At 49.1% G+C, this 18,609-nt stretch overlaps 3 protein-coding genes across 3 annotated transcripts; 2 read left to right on the plus strand and 1 right to left on the minus strand.

Annotated features, from left to right (window-relative positions):
• Positions 1–441: 441 nt before the first annotated feature.
• SKA2 (spindle and kinetochore associated complex subunit 2) lies at positions 442–8,161 on the minus strand. Its single transcript, XM_085240644.1, has 7 exons — positions 8,008–8,161; positions 4,099–4,188; positions 3,216–3,392; positions 2,868–2,954; positions 1,889–1,928; positions 1,335–1,467; positions 442–889 (listed from the first exon to the last, which is right to left on the minus strand). The coding sequence occupies exons 1-7, from the start codon at positions 8,038–8,040 to the stop codon at positions 763–765; spliced, it is 687 nt and encodes a 228-aa protein (XP_085096770.1). The 5' UTR covers positions 8,041–8,161; the 3' UTR covers positions 442–762.
• On the plus strand, positions 7,528–12,494 carry PRR11 (proline rich 11). The gene is made up of 9 exons (XM_085240643.1): positions 7,528–7,665; positions 8,807–9,063; positions 9,835–9,957; positions 10,214–10,477; positions 10,604–10,702; positions 11,176–11,285; positions 11,409–11,471; positions 11,556–11,649; positions 12,123–12,494. The coding sequence occupies exons 2-9, from the start codon at positions 8,812–8,814 to the stop codon at positions 12,189–12,191; spliced, it is 1,074 nt and encodes a 357-aa protein (XP_085096769.1). The 5' UTR covers positions 7,528–7,665; positions 8,807–8,811; the 3' UTR covers positions 12,192–12,494.
• A 287-nt stretch (positions 12,495–12,781) lies between these two features.
• On the plus strand, positions 12,782–18,575 carry SMG8 (SMG8 nonsense mediated mRNA decay factor). The gene is made up of 4 exons (XM_010722167.2): positions 12,782–14,881; positions 15,600–15,745; positions 16,102–16,977; positions 18,143–18,575. Exons 1-4 carry the CDS (start codon positions 13,183–13,185, stop codon positions 18,338–18,340), a joined length of 2,919 nt encoding a protein of 972 aa, XP_010720469.2. The 5' UTR covers positions 12,782–13,182; the 3' UTR covers positions 18,341–18,575.
• The last annotated feature ends 34 nt before the right edge of the window (positions 18,576–18,609 follow it).

An 18,609-nucleotide genomic window follows, 5' to 3' on the forward strand; every position in this document is an offset into this window, starting at 1 on the left:
CGCACGCGCGGACGGGCGGGGGGCGGGCGGGCTGAGCGCCGTGCGCGCGCTGCGCTGTCCGTTGCTGTGAGGCGTTGGCGGCGCGTGCAGCGCGGGAAGGTCCCTCGGGAAGGTCTGTGAGGTGCGGGGATCTGCCCGCCTCACAGCCCGGAACTGCCGCTCCGCTCCCGTGAGCGCCGACTGAGAGCTCTCTCGTTTGACGGCCGTCATCTGACACAAAATCAGGAGCTTAACGAACTTCAGACCTTCTGCTTTCTCGAATTTGGTGTAAATCGACGAACCAAACAACTGAGGGTGGTCAAAGGCAGCTCCGAGCACAGGGCCAGAACCTCCCATCTCTGTGGGGCTGCGGTTGTACTGAGGTGTACAAAAGGCAGCAAAGGCAGGGGCAGGGCCAGCAGTCACCCACACAGCAGAGCAATAAATGCGTGGACACATCGCTTTGCTTCCATCATTTATTTAGGAATGTCAGTACAATGAAGTGGCCCGGGTTATTTGTCTTAAAAACCCTGCTCAGGAATGCAAGCTATCACATGGAAATGACACCTGGTTAACAGTGCTGTTCAAAAAACCGCATGGGCTGCAGTTGTGTAAACATCCACAGGCAAATGCCAACCTCAATGGGTTTCATTCTGCAGCTCTTCAAGTACCAGAAATAGCATTTGTGTACAGAGATATTAACAGCCTTCCAACCACCAAATACCCATCAGTGACACACGGCCAAGGTGCTGAGTGCCCAGTGAGGACAGATCAGGCCTTCATTTACATGACTAATTTAACATTGCCTTGTTTGTCAAGTTCCACAATAGCAAGCTCTTTCAAGATCCGTATCCTTGTGTCAGTGGCTTTCATGTTCATTTTGTTCATCTGTGAAATGCTCAGTGCCGCTCTGTAAGGCAAGAACAAAGTGCTGAGCACAACAGGGCATGGAGCAGCAGGTCTGGCAGAAAATGGCAAAAAAGCATTTCTTGTTTAAGGAAATATTTGTGCACGTGCTCTGCCATTCTCACGTTTATTCAAACTGTCATCAGCTTTACCAGGCTACATTAAACTGGAATAGTCACATCCTGACACAACTTCATGATACAGAATTCCTGCATCTAAAACTTCCTGACTGTTATCATCACCACAAAAAACACATCCAGTGAAAATAGCATAAAAGTAATTTGTTTACAAATGAACTCAGGGTTTTGTCTGACACTCAGTGGTGCACACCCACCCAGAAGAGTGCAGAGGAGCACGATGAAAAGTCAGTTACTATAGAGTTACTATAGAGTTACTGAATTTCTATGCAGCATATACAATTCTTATTAATGAGTAGCTTTAAGTCTTACCTGTTCTTATTTACAACAAAGTGGTTAAATAAATCCCTGTACAAATTGTTCAAGTCTGCTAATTTAACGGTGCTTCTGATACTCCTTGGCACAGTCAGAAGTGTTTCTTCAGTCAGTGGTTTCAACTGTGACTCTAAAAAATTGCAAATAGAAGATAGTTCGTGCTTCAGAAATCAGGGCAAAGAAAAAGGAATACCTGCACTACTTATTAACAAGGCTCCCAAATGAGTCTAAAGGAGGAAGGAGAGGAGGAAGATACTCCCCCCAGACTATTGTTATTGCTACATAGTGAAATATAATGGATTTAAGATCTGATGTGAATTTGAAATCTGATGTGCATTAATAGACGCGGTCTATCAGACACCATTTGGAAAAAAACAACAAAAAAAAAGAATTCCTTTTTGTAAAGGATAAAAGGATTAAACCAGGGTTATTTCTGTGGTAAAATAGTACACCATCTTCTTCCAGACCACAAACATAAGACAAAAACCCAACAAATCAGACGCGTGCACACACACAAAAAAAAACAGCAGGAAGAATCTTCCACCACTCACCTTCAGCTGAGTCAGGGTCTACAGATTCTGAACAGAATGGCTAAAAATGAACAAAATAACATCAAGATTTCTTGTGAGTTTGGCTGAGAAATTAGGTTTTTTTTACAATTTCATTTCTGTGTGAGCTATTACATCTTATTTGGATAACTGAGGATCTTGCAGCCACTGAAGCTAACAGCAGAATCTTAGGCATTGAACAAATCCTGGTTTTGAATAAAATATGCTTAAAATGGAAACAGAAGAACTCTCGTGCAAGTCAGACAGAGCTCTTCAGCTTTCTCCTTTGCATTCCAGTGCAGGTCTTGCAGAAATCACTGCAGGTGCAGAAAAGGAAAACAATGGCTTTCCTATTCTCAAACAACCTTCAGAGGCTGACAGTTCCAACAAGCAAAGGGAGCTGCATCGAACTTTCCTCAGCCAGAAATGCAGCACTGACCAAAAAATCCCTCCAAAATCTTCACTATTTTGCTATTTTTATGAGACCAAGACCAAATCTTTGCAGATAATTATATTAAAATGTTGTGCTATAAATAGATATGGGAGAATATCCAACTTTTTAACAACTGTTAGTTCAAATCTGTGTTCTACTGCATTACACTTAAATTATTGCTAGTCCTATCCCAAACTGCACTGAATTGAATCCACCATATTTTTTGCTGCCATCCAAAGTCTTCTTAAATAATATATTAAGAGAACATTTTCCAGTGAAAACAAAACAAAACAAAAAAGAGAAACCAAGCAAACAAACAAGGAGAAAAGTCTTCAGTCTTAACAGTTTTTCCTCTATAGGCAATTTAATGGGGAGAAATAACCAACTTAACCAGTAAACAATAAAAGAGAAAAAGTTTGTTAGGAACTTCAGCACCATTTCTGAAAAACTCTGCTCAAGGTATGAAGGCACCAAACCAGCCCTTCTGATGTCAGCTGAGCTGCTCGGGACTCAGAGCTTCTGCAGTACCAGTGCTCTATGCCTAATTACCTTTTCAACCAGTGATTCCATTTCTTTAGCAGTTTGGCAGCCTAACTGCTGTGCTGCAGCCTGTTCTTCTTCTGACAGAGGCAAGCGCTAGAAAAAAAAGACATTTGTCATATTAGCCTCTGACAGTATAACTTTAACTCCAAAACTAAATACTACTGGCTTAACCACTGAGCAATGAATCAGGCTGGCTTCAATCTTATCTACATTTCTACTGGTAAACTGTCTTATCTCCGAAGTATCCATGCATGCAATAGTTTCCAATTAAACTTCCCATGTCTACACAGAGATTACACAAATGCTTGGTTATGTAGAGCAGTGAGACCCAAGTTAGTGACGTGGAAGCACTACCTGGAGATCAGTGCATTGCTGCAGTGCCTGCGCGATCCTCATGGTGTTCTCCAGAGCAGCACGGATGCCATTCATGGATTCTCTCTGCTCTAAGGAAACTTTTTCCAGCTGCATACATAATGTTTTGTAACGAGATTTCACCACGGAGAGTTCTTCTAAGACAGCAACTGGGTTGTCCTATGTAGAAATGAAAGGTCCATTTAAACTGTCCAGTAAGGGAAAATACCTGGGCATGTAAGAATTAAAAGCATGAGATTAAGACCAACTCTTTACGATAAAAGGTGCAGCTGAGAGTATCTCTTTTTTTTCACAGGCACAAATGGCAGATGCTGTTAATAAACCAGTACAACTCCGTGTTCCATAATGAATACAAGAGGAGGCCTTTATTGTGATGACAAATATGATACGGCTTTTCTGATTTGGAAGAAGGTAGAGATTTTGAAATAAAAGGGTTATATATCCAAGACTACAAGTTACAATGCACATAGCAACGAGGGCTTTTTATGAGATTTTCACATGCTGCCATTTGTTGTTTCCCTCCCCAGCACTGTACTTGGCACTGCTGACCAGCAGGTTCTTCTCTGCTCTCAAACTGAGGCTGCACTTCAGCTGAGACAGGGAACTGTCTCTAACATCAGGTGCTAACATTACTGCTAACCTTACTGCTCACCTCTCAACATAAAACATGGGGGAATTTCACTGTATCAGAAATGTACACTTTCTGCTCGTTGCTGCACTGAATTCATATACCTTGGTGTACATGCAATAAACATCTTACAACAAGATGAACATTCACATATTTTCAGCTTAAGGAAAAAAACTATTTATTACCAATTTCATGTAGAATGCCATAAAATCTATTCATTTAATTTGAAAGCACTACCTCTGCTGCTGGATTATCAGGAAGACTTTTCATTATCTCAAATTCCAGTCTGTGTTGAATATAATCCAGATCAGATTCAGCCTTCTGGAACTGAAACATTCAGGGTTAGCCACAATGTATTACAAACAAAACCCAAAGACCAACCTCAGCCACTTGCATACAGTCTGTATTTCAGGAAGGCAGAAGACACGTGCCTGCATTGTAAAGGCTGATGTATTTCCAGCCCTCCCTGCCCCTCCATGCAAACCTCTCAGGACAAAGCTAAGTCCCGCTGCAGGGGGAGCTATCTCAGGCCACTGCAACCATGCAGCTTTTTGAAACTGGTCTTCACAGCTTGCAGGTGTTCCATTTGTCCCATCCAGACACAAACATATTTCCCAGCAGTTTGTAAAGCTTTTCCTCAGTCAGCTGCTTTGCTCTTCAGACATTAAGAACTCTGCTAGCAAAACTGTAACACTCCATTATTTACACAGCAGAAACTAGGAAAAAAATCGGAGGGGTCAAGTATAACAGATTTGGCTGTTAATTACACAAGGAGTTAATTCTCTCAGATGATTATAGTAACTGTCACACATTCCATTATCCCCCACTAAAACAGACTGACAAATAGAGAATACAACTGATGACAACACATTGCTTTCCTTGGGATAAATAAGCCACTAGAAACGATGTCACTGCCTGTATGCAGCCTGCTGACAGCATCAGTACTGCAACTGTAACACCTCTGGAGGACTTCAAGGAGAGGTGTTCAGTGTAATCATTGGGGGGTTTTACAGTGACAGAACAGACTGTGATAAAAGTAAGTCAAAACTCTTGTAATTTACTTAGCTCAGTGTTGTTGTCACTAATTGTATCGAGCTTAACTCTGAAGTAATCAGTACAACTTTTGTAAGGATCAAAATAAGGCTGTATTTGTGAAAGCTCCTTTGATTATTAACTACTGGGAATGCAGACTATGAATATGGATGGATTTCAACATTGTCCATGAAGATCTGTTCTTGGAATATTTCAGTATCAATTATGTGGGAACACCAAGTGAATGGTAAGCCATGAATGCTGTGCTGCTGCTGTCCCTCAGGACAGAAATGGGGACAGGAATGTGCTGTGTATCCATCCTGCAGCCCTGGCTTCACCCTTTGTGCTCAATGAAAACACAAACGCAGGATCAGCATTCCTGCTTTCTCCTGAAACTGTGCTAACTACAGAAGAGACAAAGGTTATTATCAGCAATTTCAGAACATTTTTATAGGCCCAAGGATGTATTATCATCCACCTTCCTTTAATTTATAACTGTTTATTTCTTGTAGTATTTATGGAAACATACACCTCCAAAACCCCCAAGTGAAGGTTATGGGCTGTGCCCACCTGTATGACGAGTTCACACAGCAGTCACATGGGAAATGCAGTTTCTGAGATGTAAATGTGCAACTTACTCACAGGCTGAGAGGAAAGCAATACAACTGGAGGCACCACGCACGCCATCGCTGCACGCTCTGCTTTCAGATGCTTTGACAATACTATTGCACTGCTAGCTGTGAAGTACAGTAGTGCAATAAAGTCAGAGCATTCGTTAGCAGCAACAATTCTCAACAAGCAGTCAATACACCCAAAATATGTGTTGGAAAGAAGTAAGTTCAGCCAGGTGGTGCTTGCTGTGGGTCGTGGACATTTGGGTAAGGAAATTCACTAAATCCACTTTGAGAGTTGTTTTTCCAATCACCTCCAGTCTCAGACACAACAGCACTTATGGATGGATGCAGCCCCATAGCGGGGAGCACTGCAGACAGCACTGCTGGCCAATGCCCTTTTAACATTGCACTGCTTTGTGTATGATCACTAGTAGTACAACATAAAAAGGGCGCTGGACAGACACCGCTCAGAGGAACAAGCAGGCTCACCCTTCTACAAATGGTAGCAGAAACCAACTGAAAGGCTCTGAGTGCAGCACCTGCCCACTTCTCCACTTCTACTAATTGTACTAAATGGATGTGTGCAGAATTTAAGTTCCTTGCAGTGCAGACTGCTGAAGTACACACTGAAAAGCACTGCAAGTGAGTCAGCTTTACAGTTTCTTGCATAATAAATCGGACACTGTAGATGTTGTGGTTCATTCAGCTCTTCGCATTACTGTGCTTGAGCGCTAGGCTCCATTAACTGGAGGTGACCATTCACATTGCTCTTTGTAAGCTCCTACAAGTTAGTTTATCCCTGGTTCCAAGAGGCTGAGGCGAAACTCTGCATAAAATGCATGTCAGAACCCCTGGGGAAATAAGAAGTGTTATTCGCCACACTTCTGTGGGGAGAACCAACCTCATGGGCAGTCGGAGGGAAGAAGCAACAAGCGGAAGGGAAAGCAAGAGGCATCAATGAACACAGATGCCATTGTATATACATAAACTTACTGACAGAGTTACTACATTTCTGTAAGAGGTTTACATACAGGAAATCAGTTTCCAAATGGATTCCTCAAATGATTTTGGATAAAGACCCGGCTATAATCTCAAAACCCCTATCATCCACTCTATGTCCCTTCAGTGATGTTACTGCGTTCTGATAAGAATTAAGAGACTATTAAACTCATTTTTTCTTTTCTTTAATTAGGAATTGAAACCAGTGCTATCAGAATGGGGGAACAGCAGGCAGGAATCGGCTGTGCTGCTTCTCTGTGTTTGTCTCTGCACTGAGATGTCCTTTTGCCATTCATGCGGAGCCCCTTTCTGCTTTGTAAGTACCTTACGGACAATTTCATAATAATTTTATGATAATTTATAATAACTTTAAATGTTTGGGATTCCAAGAATTCCTGGAAGTTTCCACACAGAGAAAAGACACAAAGGAGCGCTGTGCTTGACGAGCAATTCCAGTGAGAGCATTTAACTTGTGTAAGGAATGAAATGATCTCATTAAGCATCTACACGCATAAAATATTCCCAAAGGGCTTCAGATAGAGGAAAAACAAACAAAAACTATGCATGTAACAAAACTACATGAAACAGAACCAAAAACAAACAAACAAACAAAAAAAAGGTTGGGATACGAAAGGCACCACAGAGAATTCCAGCTGAAGGACTCGGCAGCCCTGCGGGCGTGTGAGGGCACAGCACCGCTTTCCTTCGCTCTTTAACTTTCTTCCCGCTGCCGGAGGACGGGCAGCGTTACATAACGGCGCTGCGCCGCCGGGCCGCCTGAGAGCAGCGGTGCGCGGTAAGGGCCGGGACCGCGGGGCCGGGCGGTAAGCGGAGCCGAGAAGAGCCGAGGGGAGGCCGGGGCGCGGCGCCGCCTCAGCGCTGGGCGGGAAACCACCGCCCCGCTCCCCCCTACGGCCATGCGCGCCGATGGGAGCGGCCGCCTGGCCTCCACCCGCCGGCCCAGGTGTGAGCTGCGCCTCCCCCAGCGCTGACTGAAAATGGATTCGTCCGAGCGCGCCGCGCTCCACGCCCCCCCCGCCTTCCCCGCCCCCTCCTCACGGGGCGGCGGGGAAATGGAGCGGCGCGGCCCAACCCCTCCGCGGGGCCTCCAACGGCCGGCGGTGCGGAGAGGAGCGGAGCGGAGCGCGGCTCCCCCCAGGTAGAGGGGAGTGGCGCGGCCCGGCTGCCGCGCTCAGGGCGGAACGGAGCGGCGCAGGGAGCCCCGCCCCCCCGGGGTGTGGGGGGGCGGCGAACAGAACGGACCGGCCGAACCCGCCCGAGCCGGCGGCGGGCGGCGGCCGCCCCCTGAGGGCCGCGCCCCCGGCCTGCCCCTCCCGCGGGCTCCGCTCGGGGCCCGGCTCCGCTTGGCGGACGGCCGCTCTTCACCCTCGCGCCTCCGGCCGCGCCCGCGGCCCCCTCGCCCCCCTGGGCCCCGGCCACGGTACCCTCCGAGCCGCGGCCGCAGCCCCCCGGCCCCGGCCCCGCCGCCTCCCGCGCTCACCATGGTCTCGAGTCTGGTAACCGCCGTCTCCATGTTGAATAGTTGACATTCCTCAGGCGGCGGCGGGGAGATGCCCACCCCCCGCCCCGCGGGGTGGGAGAGCCAGAGGCTCCGATTGGGCAGCTGTCACTCGGAGCTCCCTCCCCATTGGCTCGCGGCTGACAGAGGGCGCTCGCTATTGGGCGGGAAGGAATGTAAACCCTCTCTGAGGTAGAGGGGAGGCTATTGGTTGGTGGAAAGGCTGCGGGCGGTGAGTGGTTGGAGGAGGGAAGTCCGCGAGCCGCCATTGGGACAGAGTGGAATCCGGCTGTGATTGGATGGAGAAGAGGGTGCTGGGCTGCTATTGGCGGGAAAGGGGAGCTCCGTGAGCTGCAGCCTATCGCAGCGCGGCGAGGGCGCGCCTTGATCCAATGGCGGAACGGAGCAGCGCCCGGCCCACGATTGGCCCTTTCTCCTCTCCCGTCGAGCTCGGGCCTGGCGGCCAATCAACGCCCGGCTGGCGGGGGCCGCGGGTGGAGGCGGCGGAGAGCGGCGCTGCCATTGGCTGCGCGCGGCGCGAGGAGCGGTTTGAATCGGCGGCGCCGGGCGGGAGGTGAGCGGACTGGGGAGGGATGGGTGGGGGCTGTGCTGAGAGACCCCGCGGTAACGGACAGCCGGGCCTGGGGCCGCACCCGGCGGTCTGCAGGAGCGGGATGTCCCGCTGTGTGCCGTCACAGCGCCGTGAGAGGCGGCCGCGCCGTGTGTCCGCTGGGAGCGGCTCCGGCTGGGGCCGCGTTAACGGCTACCCCCTCCTTTACAGCAGCGATGGCGAAGCACAAACGGCGCCGCCGAAAGCTGAGAGGCAAAACCAAAGTCGCCCCGCGGTCACGGCGCCCGGCGCCTCCGTGCGATCGCGGCGCTGCCATCCGCCCCGCCTCGGCTCACCCTCCTCCGGTCGCAGCCGCAGCCCCGCGCTCGCTCTGCCCGCCGCCTTTGCCCGCTGTGACACGCGTGGTTCAGCCTTTGGCTGCGGTCGCGACGCTGCTGTTGTGCTGGTGCCGCAGCGCTGTCGCACAGGTACGTCCTCCGCTTCGTTGTGCTGCCCGCCCGGCTGCGGGGCTGAGAACTGAACTGTAAGTGCAGCCGTGTCCGTGGCGGCACCTGAAGTCCGACTGTGTTGGATGCTGGGGGGGGGAGTCGACTCTTGGAAAGGGCAGATAACTGCAGGATAAGGGGAAATGGTTTGAAGTTGAGGGAGGGCAGATTGAGGTTGGATGTCAGGGGGAAGTTCTTTACAGAGAGTGGTGAGGTGCTGGAACAGCTGCCCAGAGGCTGTCGATGCCCCGTCCATCCCTGGAGGTGTTGAAGGCCAGGTTGGATGGGGCCCTGGGCAGCCTGGGCTGGAATGAAATAGGGAGGTTGGTGGCCCTGCCTGTGGAGGTGGGTTGGAGCTTCATGATCCTTGAGGTCCCTTCCAACCCCGCCCATTCTGTGATTCTGTAACATCTTCAAATACCTGAAAGGTATACATTAAATGTGTGAAATGGAGCTTTTGTATTGCAGTATCAAGAGGATTTGCAATGTCTGAAGGCACAGCCTTTCTTTAGTAACAGAGATGACTGCTCATGTTTGATGTGAATCACACCTTAGAATTCATAAATGGAGTGAGAAGGTCTGTTTGAGAAAATCACTCCTTGGGTTCCTGCTGTTTGGTGAAACTGTGTATCTTAATGCTGTGTGTTCTGCTGACCTCAGTGAGAACTTTGCGCTGGAACTGCCAACAGTAATCAGAGCTCTCTGGAAATGCAACTTAGTGAAAATATTCATGCAGTTTCTCTTTATTTCTAGAGTTTCACGATGGTTAAAGAGGTGATATTTCCATCACAAGTCTACTTAAGAGAGCTAAATACATTCAAAGAGCAGCTGGAAAAGCTGGAAACTGAATTTTCTAGACTACAAGGAATACTGCAGGTCAGTGTCAATCCCAGTGGGGCAGGGTGGTGGTTTTTTGTATCAGTGAGGAGGAAATCAAGATCTCACTGCAGTGTTTCACCTCTCTACATACAGCATTACTAAGCTGAGGTTGCTTCATGGCAAAATGGAGCTGGTTTTCCAGTGAGACCTTCTACCTCCTTCTGGATCAACTGAAGCCAGAACCTCCTTTCCTAAAAAATTCCATGCGCTTTTAGCAGTGTATTTAATATTCTTTTATTTATGTTGTTTTCAGAAGAGTGGAATTACAACTTTGTCTTCAGAAAGCTCTCACTGTCAGAAGTGCAGTAAAACAGTTCTGGGTGCTCCTGTAGAAGTGCAGCCGGAACCTCCATCATCAGTTCCTGGGCCTCCTGCAGTGCAGCTGCAGCCCACAGCTGTGCCGCCGCCACCACCTCCTCCTCCTCCTCTTCCTCCTCCTCCTCCTCCACTGCCACCACCAAAACTGCCTGCAGCACCTCTCCTCCTCAAACGTGGCAACGGCTCTAAAGCACTTCTGGTAAGGATTGAGGTGGTTCTTCTACTCATGGCTGAGTTCTTTTGTGGGTTCATTGGGAACAGATCTCTGTGAACGAGCAGCCCCTTGCTGATCCTCATCTCCCTTCCAACCATGTTTTGTTCTTAGGAGCCATCGGTAAAACAAGATGCACCGATGCACATCACTCTCAAAGATCTCCTGAATGTAAAGCTAAGGAAGACAGACAGCAGGCTGAGAACAGACAAGGTGAACCAGAGGACATGTGGATAATGGTGCACTGGGGCCAACTGTGCACTGGAACCAGTGTATTTCCCTCAGTGCTTGTTTTGGTCCCTCAGAGAATTTTTCAAGAAATTAACTCTTTCAAAATCTCAGTGGTCAGCTCTAAGGAATCCTCATTCTATATGTTGGCACTGGAAATGAATAAATTAAATGACTTATGCCAATGTCAGCTCACGTGCAGCACAGCTCTTCTGATTTTAGATGAAGGGCTTTACAGTATCAATATATTTTGCAGTTTCTTTTGCCTAATCGAGGTCTTGTTTGCACTTGTTTGTTTTTAAACAAGTGGAAGTTTATCCAAGACATTAAAATCATTATTCAAAAATGCATGAAAGCCTTAAGTCACTGAAATCTTTCAGGATGTAAATCTGAAATGGATCTGTGATCAGTGAGGCCTTCTAAAGTTTATTTGTGGTAATATTATTTTCTGTCTTCAGGCAGGATCCCGAGAGAGGACACGCAGGGCATTAATTACGGTCTCTGATTTACAGAGTGTTAATCTGAGATCCAAATCCAAGCCATCAGCTCACATTACAAGCTCCTTAACGTAAGATGCTTTCATTCTTTCTTCAATATTAAATTCTGCCCTTCAAAATACCTCCTTCTGTTCAGAACAATGATGAACACTGTACACAGAGGAAGATGTTTGTTTTGTTTTGTTTTTTTACAGTAGTACTCCACCTAAAAATCAGATAGATCTTCGGAAACATCTTAAGAAAGTCAATATACAAAGGTAAGCTGCACTTTTCTCTTGCTTTGTTATCCTAAATAAAATCAGAGAACTAATCCCAATTGCCCTCATTTCCAACCTTTTCAGAAGTCCTGGTGGCACTCCACTAAATAAAGAAAACACTGAATGTGGGAGTGGGCTGACACCAATTATGACACAGGCACTACGGCGCAAATTCCAGGCAAGTCATGATGTCTGTCTTTTTGGAACGATGAGCTGGCTTTAAAATCCATGCAGTTTCGTATGGATTTTTTTCCTGCAGTGCAGTGGTACCAGTGCCCAGTCCATAATTATCACCCCAGCGTGCTCATTACCCACAAATAAAGGTGTTTGTTCTATCACTCCCATTTTAATGGTGAGGAATCTGCAGAATGCGAGTGGTGTTGCCCCTCTTCCAGCAGGTGATCTGACCTGGCTAAGGACAAAAATGGCTTTCTTTATCACCATTCCAGTACTGTCAGCACTATCTCTAAGATCAGAGATCTATCTGGGTACCAGGAGAACAGAACCTGAGGATTCATCATAACTTCTACCTTAAGGATTGGCCACGTCTGTTCTCTTTTATGAAACATCAGTTAAGAATTACATTTCATCTCAGTAGCAATTAGTACCACGCTCACATCCCAAGGTCTGACCCAGCTCTTGTGTTAACAGATGGCACATCCGAAGAGCCCCTCACCGGCCCCGCTGAGCGCTGCCAGCAGCTTTGATGAGCACAAGTAAGGTTTACACAGCAATGTCTTGTCATTTATGGACAGGGAGCTGCTTGGATCACGTTTTAATGTCACTGAGGCACAATGAATGTGTGTGAGTGCATTTAGGAAGGGGACATTCTGAAAACACTTTATCCAAAGTCTGCCCTTTTCAAAGGCAACATCTTTCCACTGCGTCTCAATCTGGTGTTGTATCTTGTAAGACAAAATGAGGTTTTCTCAGTATTTTAATACCTGGCTGCTGCTGAAACAGGGACTGTTGTGTTCCTGGTGCTGATTCTGCTTGTAATATACATGTGTTTGTTTATGGAAATTCAGTATTTTTTTATAACAAGACTGATCTTGACAGCAATTGCACAAATTCCAAGCAAAGCACCAGTTATGCCTTCTGGTGCTCTTGAAGTGAACGTTTACAGTCTTCCACAAACAATTACATGGTTAAAAGCACATGAGACAACTGCACTATGTATTGCTTTGGGGCCAGATGAGGTCACCTCTGTTATTAAAGGCTGCACTGCTTGGAGGCAGGCAGCTGAATGCTCCCAGGGCACAGCAGTGGAGCTCACTGCCCAGCATGGACACGGCGTGGCCTTGGGACAAAGCCCTGCTTTACAAGGACTGGGTTTCAGCCGCACTCGGGCTGCTTTCCCAGAGCTTGGCCACGCATCCTGCGTGGCTTCTGCCACTGGGAGCATCACCCCAGAGCTTCGTGGGAGCAGGAAGAGCAGCGGGGCCGTCCTGGGACCGGTGATGCTCGGCAGTTCTGAGATACCCTACGATGAAGCGCTGCCTGACACTCCGCTCCTGCACTGCTTGTCGTGGAATGAACTCAACTCGTTTCAAAGCGGCTGACCGCGCGTTAAGCTGAGCTCAGTGTACCGCCGTCACCGCGGCTCGTTCCGCAACGCACGTGGTTCAGCCGCCGCGCGTTCAATGCTCGCGGTCCCGGGGCGGGGCGGCGCAGGCGCGGCGTCGGCGCAGGCGCGGGGCCGGGCGGAGCGATGGCGGGGCAAATCGCGGGGCCGATGGCGGGGCCGGGAGGAGCGATGGCGGGGCCGGTGAGCCTGCGGGAGCTGCTGCTGGCCGGCAGCGAGGCGAGCGGAGCGGCGGCGGGGCCGGGCGCGGCGGCTCCGGGGGAGGAGGAGGTGTGCGTGGTGGGCATCTTCGGCAAAACCGCGCTGCAGCTGTGCTCGGAGAAAGCGGCCCTGGTGAGCACCGTGTGCGACCGGCAGGTGTTTCCCCTCTTCGAGAGGGAGGAGGCCGAGGAGGCGGGAGGCGGCGCGGGGAGGGACGGCGAGGCGGCCGGCAGGGACTACAACCATCTGCAGGCGTACTACAGCCAGGAGAGCCGCGTGCTGTACCTGGTGCTCACCTCCATCTGCGATACGCCGCAGCTGCTGCGGGCGTGCGGGGACCTGGCGGCGGCCGAGAGCCGGGAGAACGGCCCCGGAGCGCCGCTGCCCCACGCCGAAGCGCACGAGTTCTGGAAGCACCAGGAGAAACTGCACTGCCTCAGCCTCCTCTACCTCTTCTCCGTGTGCCACATCCTGCTGTTGGTGCACCCCACCTGCTCCTTCGACATCACCTACGACCGCGTCTTCAGGGCGCTGGATGGGCTGCGGCAGAAGGTGCTGCCCTCCCTGAAGGCCGCCATCAAGGACTGCCCCGTGGGCAAGGAGTGGAAGCTGAACTGCAGGCCCTGCCCGCCGCGCCTGCTCTTCCTCTTCCAGCTCAACGGGGCCCTGAAGGTGGATCCCCCTCCGGGCAGGGGCCAGGACCCCTGCGGCCACCTGGAAAAGCCCCCCCCCAAGAAGCACTCGCCCAAGAGGAGGCTGCAGCACGCCCTGGAGGACCAGATCTACCGTATCTTCCGCAAGAGCAGGGTGCTGACCAACCAGAGCATCAACTGCCTGTTCACCGTGCCTGCTAACCAGGCCTTCGTGTACATCGTGGCCGGAGGGGCGCAGGACGGGGAGGACCCCGTGGCCATGCTTCTCGATCAGCTCAGGAGCAACTGCACCATGAGGGAGACGGACTCCCTGCTGGCTCCCACCCTGTCGGGACCTCGGAGGTACCAGATGATGCGTCACGGCAGGCAGCAGCTCTCCTTCTATGCAGAGAGCAGCAGCAGCAGCTCCAGTTCCTCGGGGCAGCTGGTGGACTGTACCCTGAAGGAGTTCTTGTGGCAGCACGTGGAGCTGGTGCTCAGCAAGAAGGGCTTCGATGACAGCGTGGGCAGGAACCCGCAGCCCTCTCACTTTGAGCTCCCGACCTACCAGAAGTGGGTTGCTGCAGCTCTAAAGCTGTACGAAGTGACCATCGAAGGTAAAGATGATGACCCGACTTCACTCACTGGTGAACTGAGCTCGAAAATCATGGGCAGCATCAAAGTTCTGGAAGGCTATTTAGATATAGACACCAAGTTCTCTGAAAACCGTTGCCAGAAAGCCCTCCCCATGGCCCACAGTGCCTATCAGTCAAACCTGCCCCACAATTACACCATGACAGTCCATAAGAATCAGCTGGCCCAGGCCTTGCGTGTGTACAGCCAGCACGCCCGCGGCCCAGCCTTCCACAAGTATGCCATGCAGCTGAACGAGGACTGCTACAAGTTCTGGAGCAACGGGCACCAGCTTTGTGAGGAACGAAGTTTAACTGACCAGCACTGCGTGCACAAGTTTCATTTGCTCCCCAAAGCAGGTAAAGAAACTCATTTGTGATTGGTTCTCTCTGCTTAATTTTGTACCTACTTTAAAACGCCTTTAGCTTCAATGGCCAATTCAGGCCCTGTGTTCTGAGCAGTGTGTTGCAGATAGTGGGAGCACATACAGTGCAATTGCAATGCACAGGACCAGGCTATAGAAGGAGCTATAGATGGTAAGGCCTTGTTTCATGCTGTCAGTGTTACAGAGACGTAATGTCCAGTAACAATTCTCATGTCCTTATGCCTTTTGTGTCCTCTGAATTCTATTTAAAACAGACACCGCCGCCCCACTCGCATTAAGTAAAGTTTAGGAGCAAGCCTGCTCAGTGATAACTTTGATTCTGCATTGCTAATTGGAGGTGTTACACTGGAGCTCTTCTAACAGGAGATACAGGGGATAAAAAAGTTCTTTGGGAAAAGTTCTTTGCTCTCTGCCTCCCTTTACCCAGCTTGACTGAGTGCAATCAAGGGATGGAAACAGAGAGATAAGTGTTGCAGGCAGAAGAACTATTTATGCCTTGCAAGAAGTTTCTAAAAGCGAAGATGATACAGTTTAAAGGTGTAATCTACACTGGAACTTTGCCATACCAGGGAGGAAAGAGAAAAGGATTTGCTGGTTTTGTTAGCTAAATAGCAAGGAAGAGACAATGGATGAAGAGAATCAGGGAGTCTCTAGAAATAGTGAGCATTTTATCTGATTGATTTTGCTTCTAGGGGAAAAGCCAGAAGCAGACAGAAATCCCCCAATCCTGTACCACAACAGCCGGGCTCGTTCCACTGGTGCCTGTAACTGTGGAAGAAAACAAGCTCCTCGTGATGATCCCTTTGACATCAAAGCAGCTAATTATGACTTCTACCAGGTAATTATTGAGTGTCTATTTTTGCTTCATGCGGTGTTTTTGCATCATCAACAGTCTGTTTTCTGAAGGGACCACAAATCAGTGTCCTCTTAACCTTATCAACTTGTAAATGTTGCTTAGGGAAAACGTGCCTGGAAGCACGATGGGCTGAGGGGGCAATTAAAGTCTTCTCCACTGCATGCTAATTGCACATAGTCTGTTTTAAATCCATCATGCTTAGACTGTCCTCCATTTGCTGTTTTGATTCTCGCATAGCACAGATCTTTTGAGCCTGAATTGTACCTCCTGAACGGTCTGACTGAACTCTCCTGTGTCAGTGACAAGTTGGAAAGTTAACCATGTTTTGTTTTTCATAGCTGCTGGAAGAAAAATGCTGCGGGAAACTGGAGCACATCAATTTTCCCATATTTCAGCCAAGCACACCTGATCCAGCACCTGCGAGGGATGAGGCATCGCCTGCTCCTCCAGAGGGTGAAATTGAGAAACTTAAAGAGAAGGAACCTCAGACTCAGGGTGAAAGCACAGGTCTGAGCTTAGCCCTCAGCCTGGGTCAGTCAACGGGCAGCTTGGGCACCTACCCACCAGATGCCCAGGGAGGAGGGGACAATGCAGAAGGTCAGGGGCAGAGTGGGGAGTCCAAAAGTGAGAAAAGGCCGAGCCTGGTGGATCGCCAGGCATCCACTGTCGAGTACCTCCCTGGGATGCTCCATTCAAATTGCCCCAAAGGCCTTCTGCCAAAGTTCTCCAGTTGGTCACTGGTTAAGCTGGGGCCTGCTAAGGCTTATAACTTCCACACAGGCCTGGACCAGCAAGGCTTCATCCCGGGAACAAACTACTTAATGCCTTGGGACATTGTCATCAGGACAAGAGCTGAGGACGAAGGAGACTTAGATACCAATTCCTGGCCTGCTCCTAACAAGGCTATTCCTGCAAAAAGAAGTGCAGTTGTGATGGGAAGAGGAAGACGGAGAGATGACATAGCTCGAGCTTTCGTAGGGTTTGAATATGAAGATGCACGTGGAAGGAGGTTCATGTGTTCAGGGCCTGATAAGGTCATGAAAGTGATGGGAGGGGGGCCGAAGGAGTCCGCCATCAAAGCCCTCAATTCTGACATGCCACTCTACATCCTGTCCTCGACTCAGGGACGGGGACTCAAGCCCCATTATGCTCAGTTCATGAGACTCTTCGTGGTGGTTCCCGACGCTCCGCTGCAAATAACACTGACACCTCAGGTAAGGAATGGAGCCTGTTACCTGCAGAGCGAAGGTTGAGTGCTGCAGCGTTAACTGCGGGGCCAGAGGGCACAAAGTGGGAGCCAAAGGGTGCTGGGGATTTTTCCCTGTGTTGGAAAAGTTCCTTAATGCTGACAGTGGAACTCACTTCTACGATGGGATACATTTAACTACTCAGATAGGAAACTGTTTCTGTTAGAAGTGAAGGAAGAATGCTAATTGAGACTTGAATCAACACCAGAATTCCAGCAGTAATATAAAAGCATGCAGTTTAGCTTAACAGATACTTAATTTTGTTCTTATCCTCCTGTCTCACTGATTTCTAATGTTTTTGTGAAAGCCATCAGGCTCCACAGGGATCATTTCAGTTTATCCTTTTAGAGGAAGGTGGAATGAAGTGGAAGAAAAGAGATGTAGTAAGCAATTTATCAGCTTTGAAACTGAGGCAAGAACTGAAGGCTCTATTTCTGCTGGCATCATTTTGTTGCTTATTCCCAGCTTGCATCTATATGACACCTTACGACTCCTAAGAGTGTAAAAATATTTGGAAAATTTGCTATGCTATGCATTATAAGTTCCATGCATCAGTTCCTCGTGTGAATAAGGCCTTCTCAGTTTTCTAATATGGCTTATAGATGACCTAGAGTAAGTGCTGCTGACGTCCTTCACTTGGCTTTCAGTAACAGCTCAGGTGTCTCTGTGCTACAGCACTGAAGTCCCATTAATGTGGTGGTTAGTACTGCCTGGAGGGAGGTGGGCTTGTGGTTTATTGAGAGCTGCAGCCTTAAATCCAGCATCTTGCCTATGCTGGAAGCCTGTGGTGGCTCACAGAAGTGAGTGGCACAGTGGTTTCCTGCAGCCTGCTGAAGTGGGTGAGATTCTGACTGTAGGCAAGACTTAGTAGACTTCCTTGGATTCATTTGGCTCTTAAGTCTTCATTTTTCGCACAGAGGAACAGGTTGCCCAAGGAGGCTGTGGATGCCCCATCCCTGGAGGCATTCAAGGCCAGGCTGGATGTGGCTCTGGGCAGCCTGGTCTGCTGGTTGGCGACCTGCACACAGCAGGGGGTTGAAACCAGATGAGCATTGGGGTCCTTTTCAACCCAGGCCGTTCTATGATTCTGATGGTGATTTATACGATCTACTCATTTGCTTCTTCTTCTCAGGTTCAACCCGGGCCACCACCTTGCCCTGTGTTCTACCCTGAGAAGCAGGAAATCACGCTTCCATCGGACGGGCTGTGGGTGCTCAGGTTTCCCTATGCGTACGTGACGGAGCGTGGGCCGTGCTTCCCTCCAAAGGAAAGCCAACAACTGATGAGTTACAAAGTTCTCCGAGGAATACTGAAAGCGATGACTCAGTAAGGAGTGCTCTGGGAAATGGGTTTGAGTTTAAAAAGACGGCCCCAATCCAAATTATGGATTTAGATTCGTGGGTATCACTGATTTTGTGACTCCCACTGCGTTTCCCAGGAACACAGACTGGAATTAAGGGCAAAGTGAAGAAGGGAATCCAAGAAAACAGCGATTTTTTTTTTTTTTTTTTTTTTTCTGTTTATTCAGGTTTTGTATGTAAAAAAATAAAAGCTGGTTATCACAATACACTGAGCCTGTACTACTGATGTTTGGGTGAT

This window comes from Meleagris gallopavo, chromosome 21, assembly GCF_905368555.1.
Source record: "Meleagris gallopavo chromosome 21, MGAL_WU_HG_1.1, whole genome shotgun sequence".
Classification (NCBI taxonomy): Eukaryota; Metazoa; Chordata; class Aves; order Galliformes; family Phasianidae; genus Meleagris; species Meleagris gallopavo.

Excerpts from the sequence above, each read along its gene's own strand:
- PRR11 (XM_085240643.1), top strand. The coding sequence starts at position 8,812 with ATGGCGAAGCACAAACGGCGCCGCCGAAAGCTGAGAGGCAAAACCAAA. Across the intron at positions 9,958-10,213 it reads GACTACAAGGAATACTGCAG|AAGAGTGGAATTACAACTTT; the intron begins GTCAGTGTCAAT and ends TGTTGTTTTCAG. Across the intron at positions 11,286-11,408 it reads CACATTACAAGCTCCTTAAC|TAGTACTCCACCTAAAAATC; the intron begins GTAAGATGCTTT and ends GTTTTTTTACAG.
- SMG8 (XM_010722167.2), top strand. The coding sequence starts at position 13,183 with ATGGCGGGGCAAATCGCGGGGCCGATGGCGGGGCCGGGAGGAGCGATG. Across the intron at positions 14,882-15,599 it reads TCATTTGCTCCCCAAAGCAG|GGGAAAAGCCAGAAGCAGAC; the intron begins GTAAAGAAACTC and ends TTTTGCTTCTAG. Across the intron at positions 16,978-18,142 it reads AAATAACACTGACACCTCAG|GTTCAACCCGGGCCACCACC; the intron begins GTAAGGAATGGA and ends TCTTCTTCTCAG.
- SKA2 (XM_085240644.1), bottom strand. The coding sequence starts at position 8,040 with ATGGAGACGGCGGTTACCAGACTCGAGACCATG. Across the intron at positions 3,393-4,098 it reads CTGATAATCCAGCAGCAGAG|GACAACCCAGTTGCTGTCTT; the intron begins GTAGTGCTTTCA and ends ATTTCTACATAG. Across the intron at positions 1,468-1,888 it reads AGACCCTGACTCAGCTGAAG|AGTCACAGTTGAAACCACTG; the intron begins GTGAGTGGTGGA and ends GCAATTTTTTAG.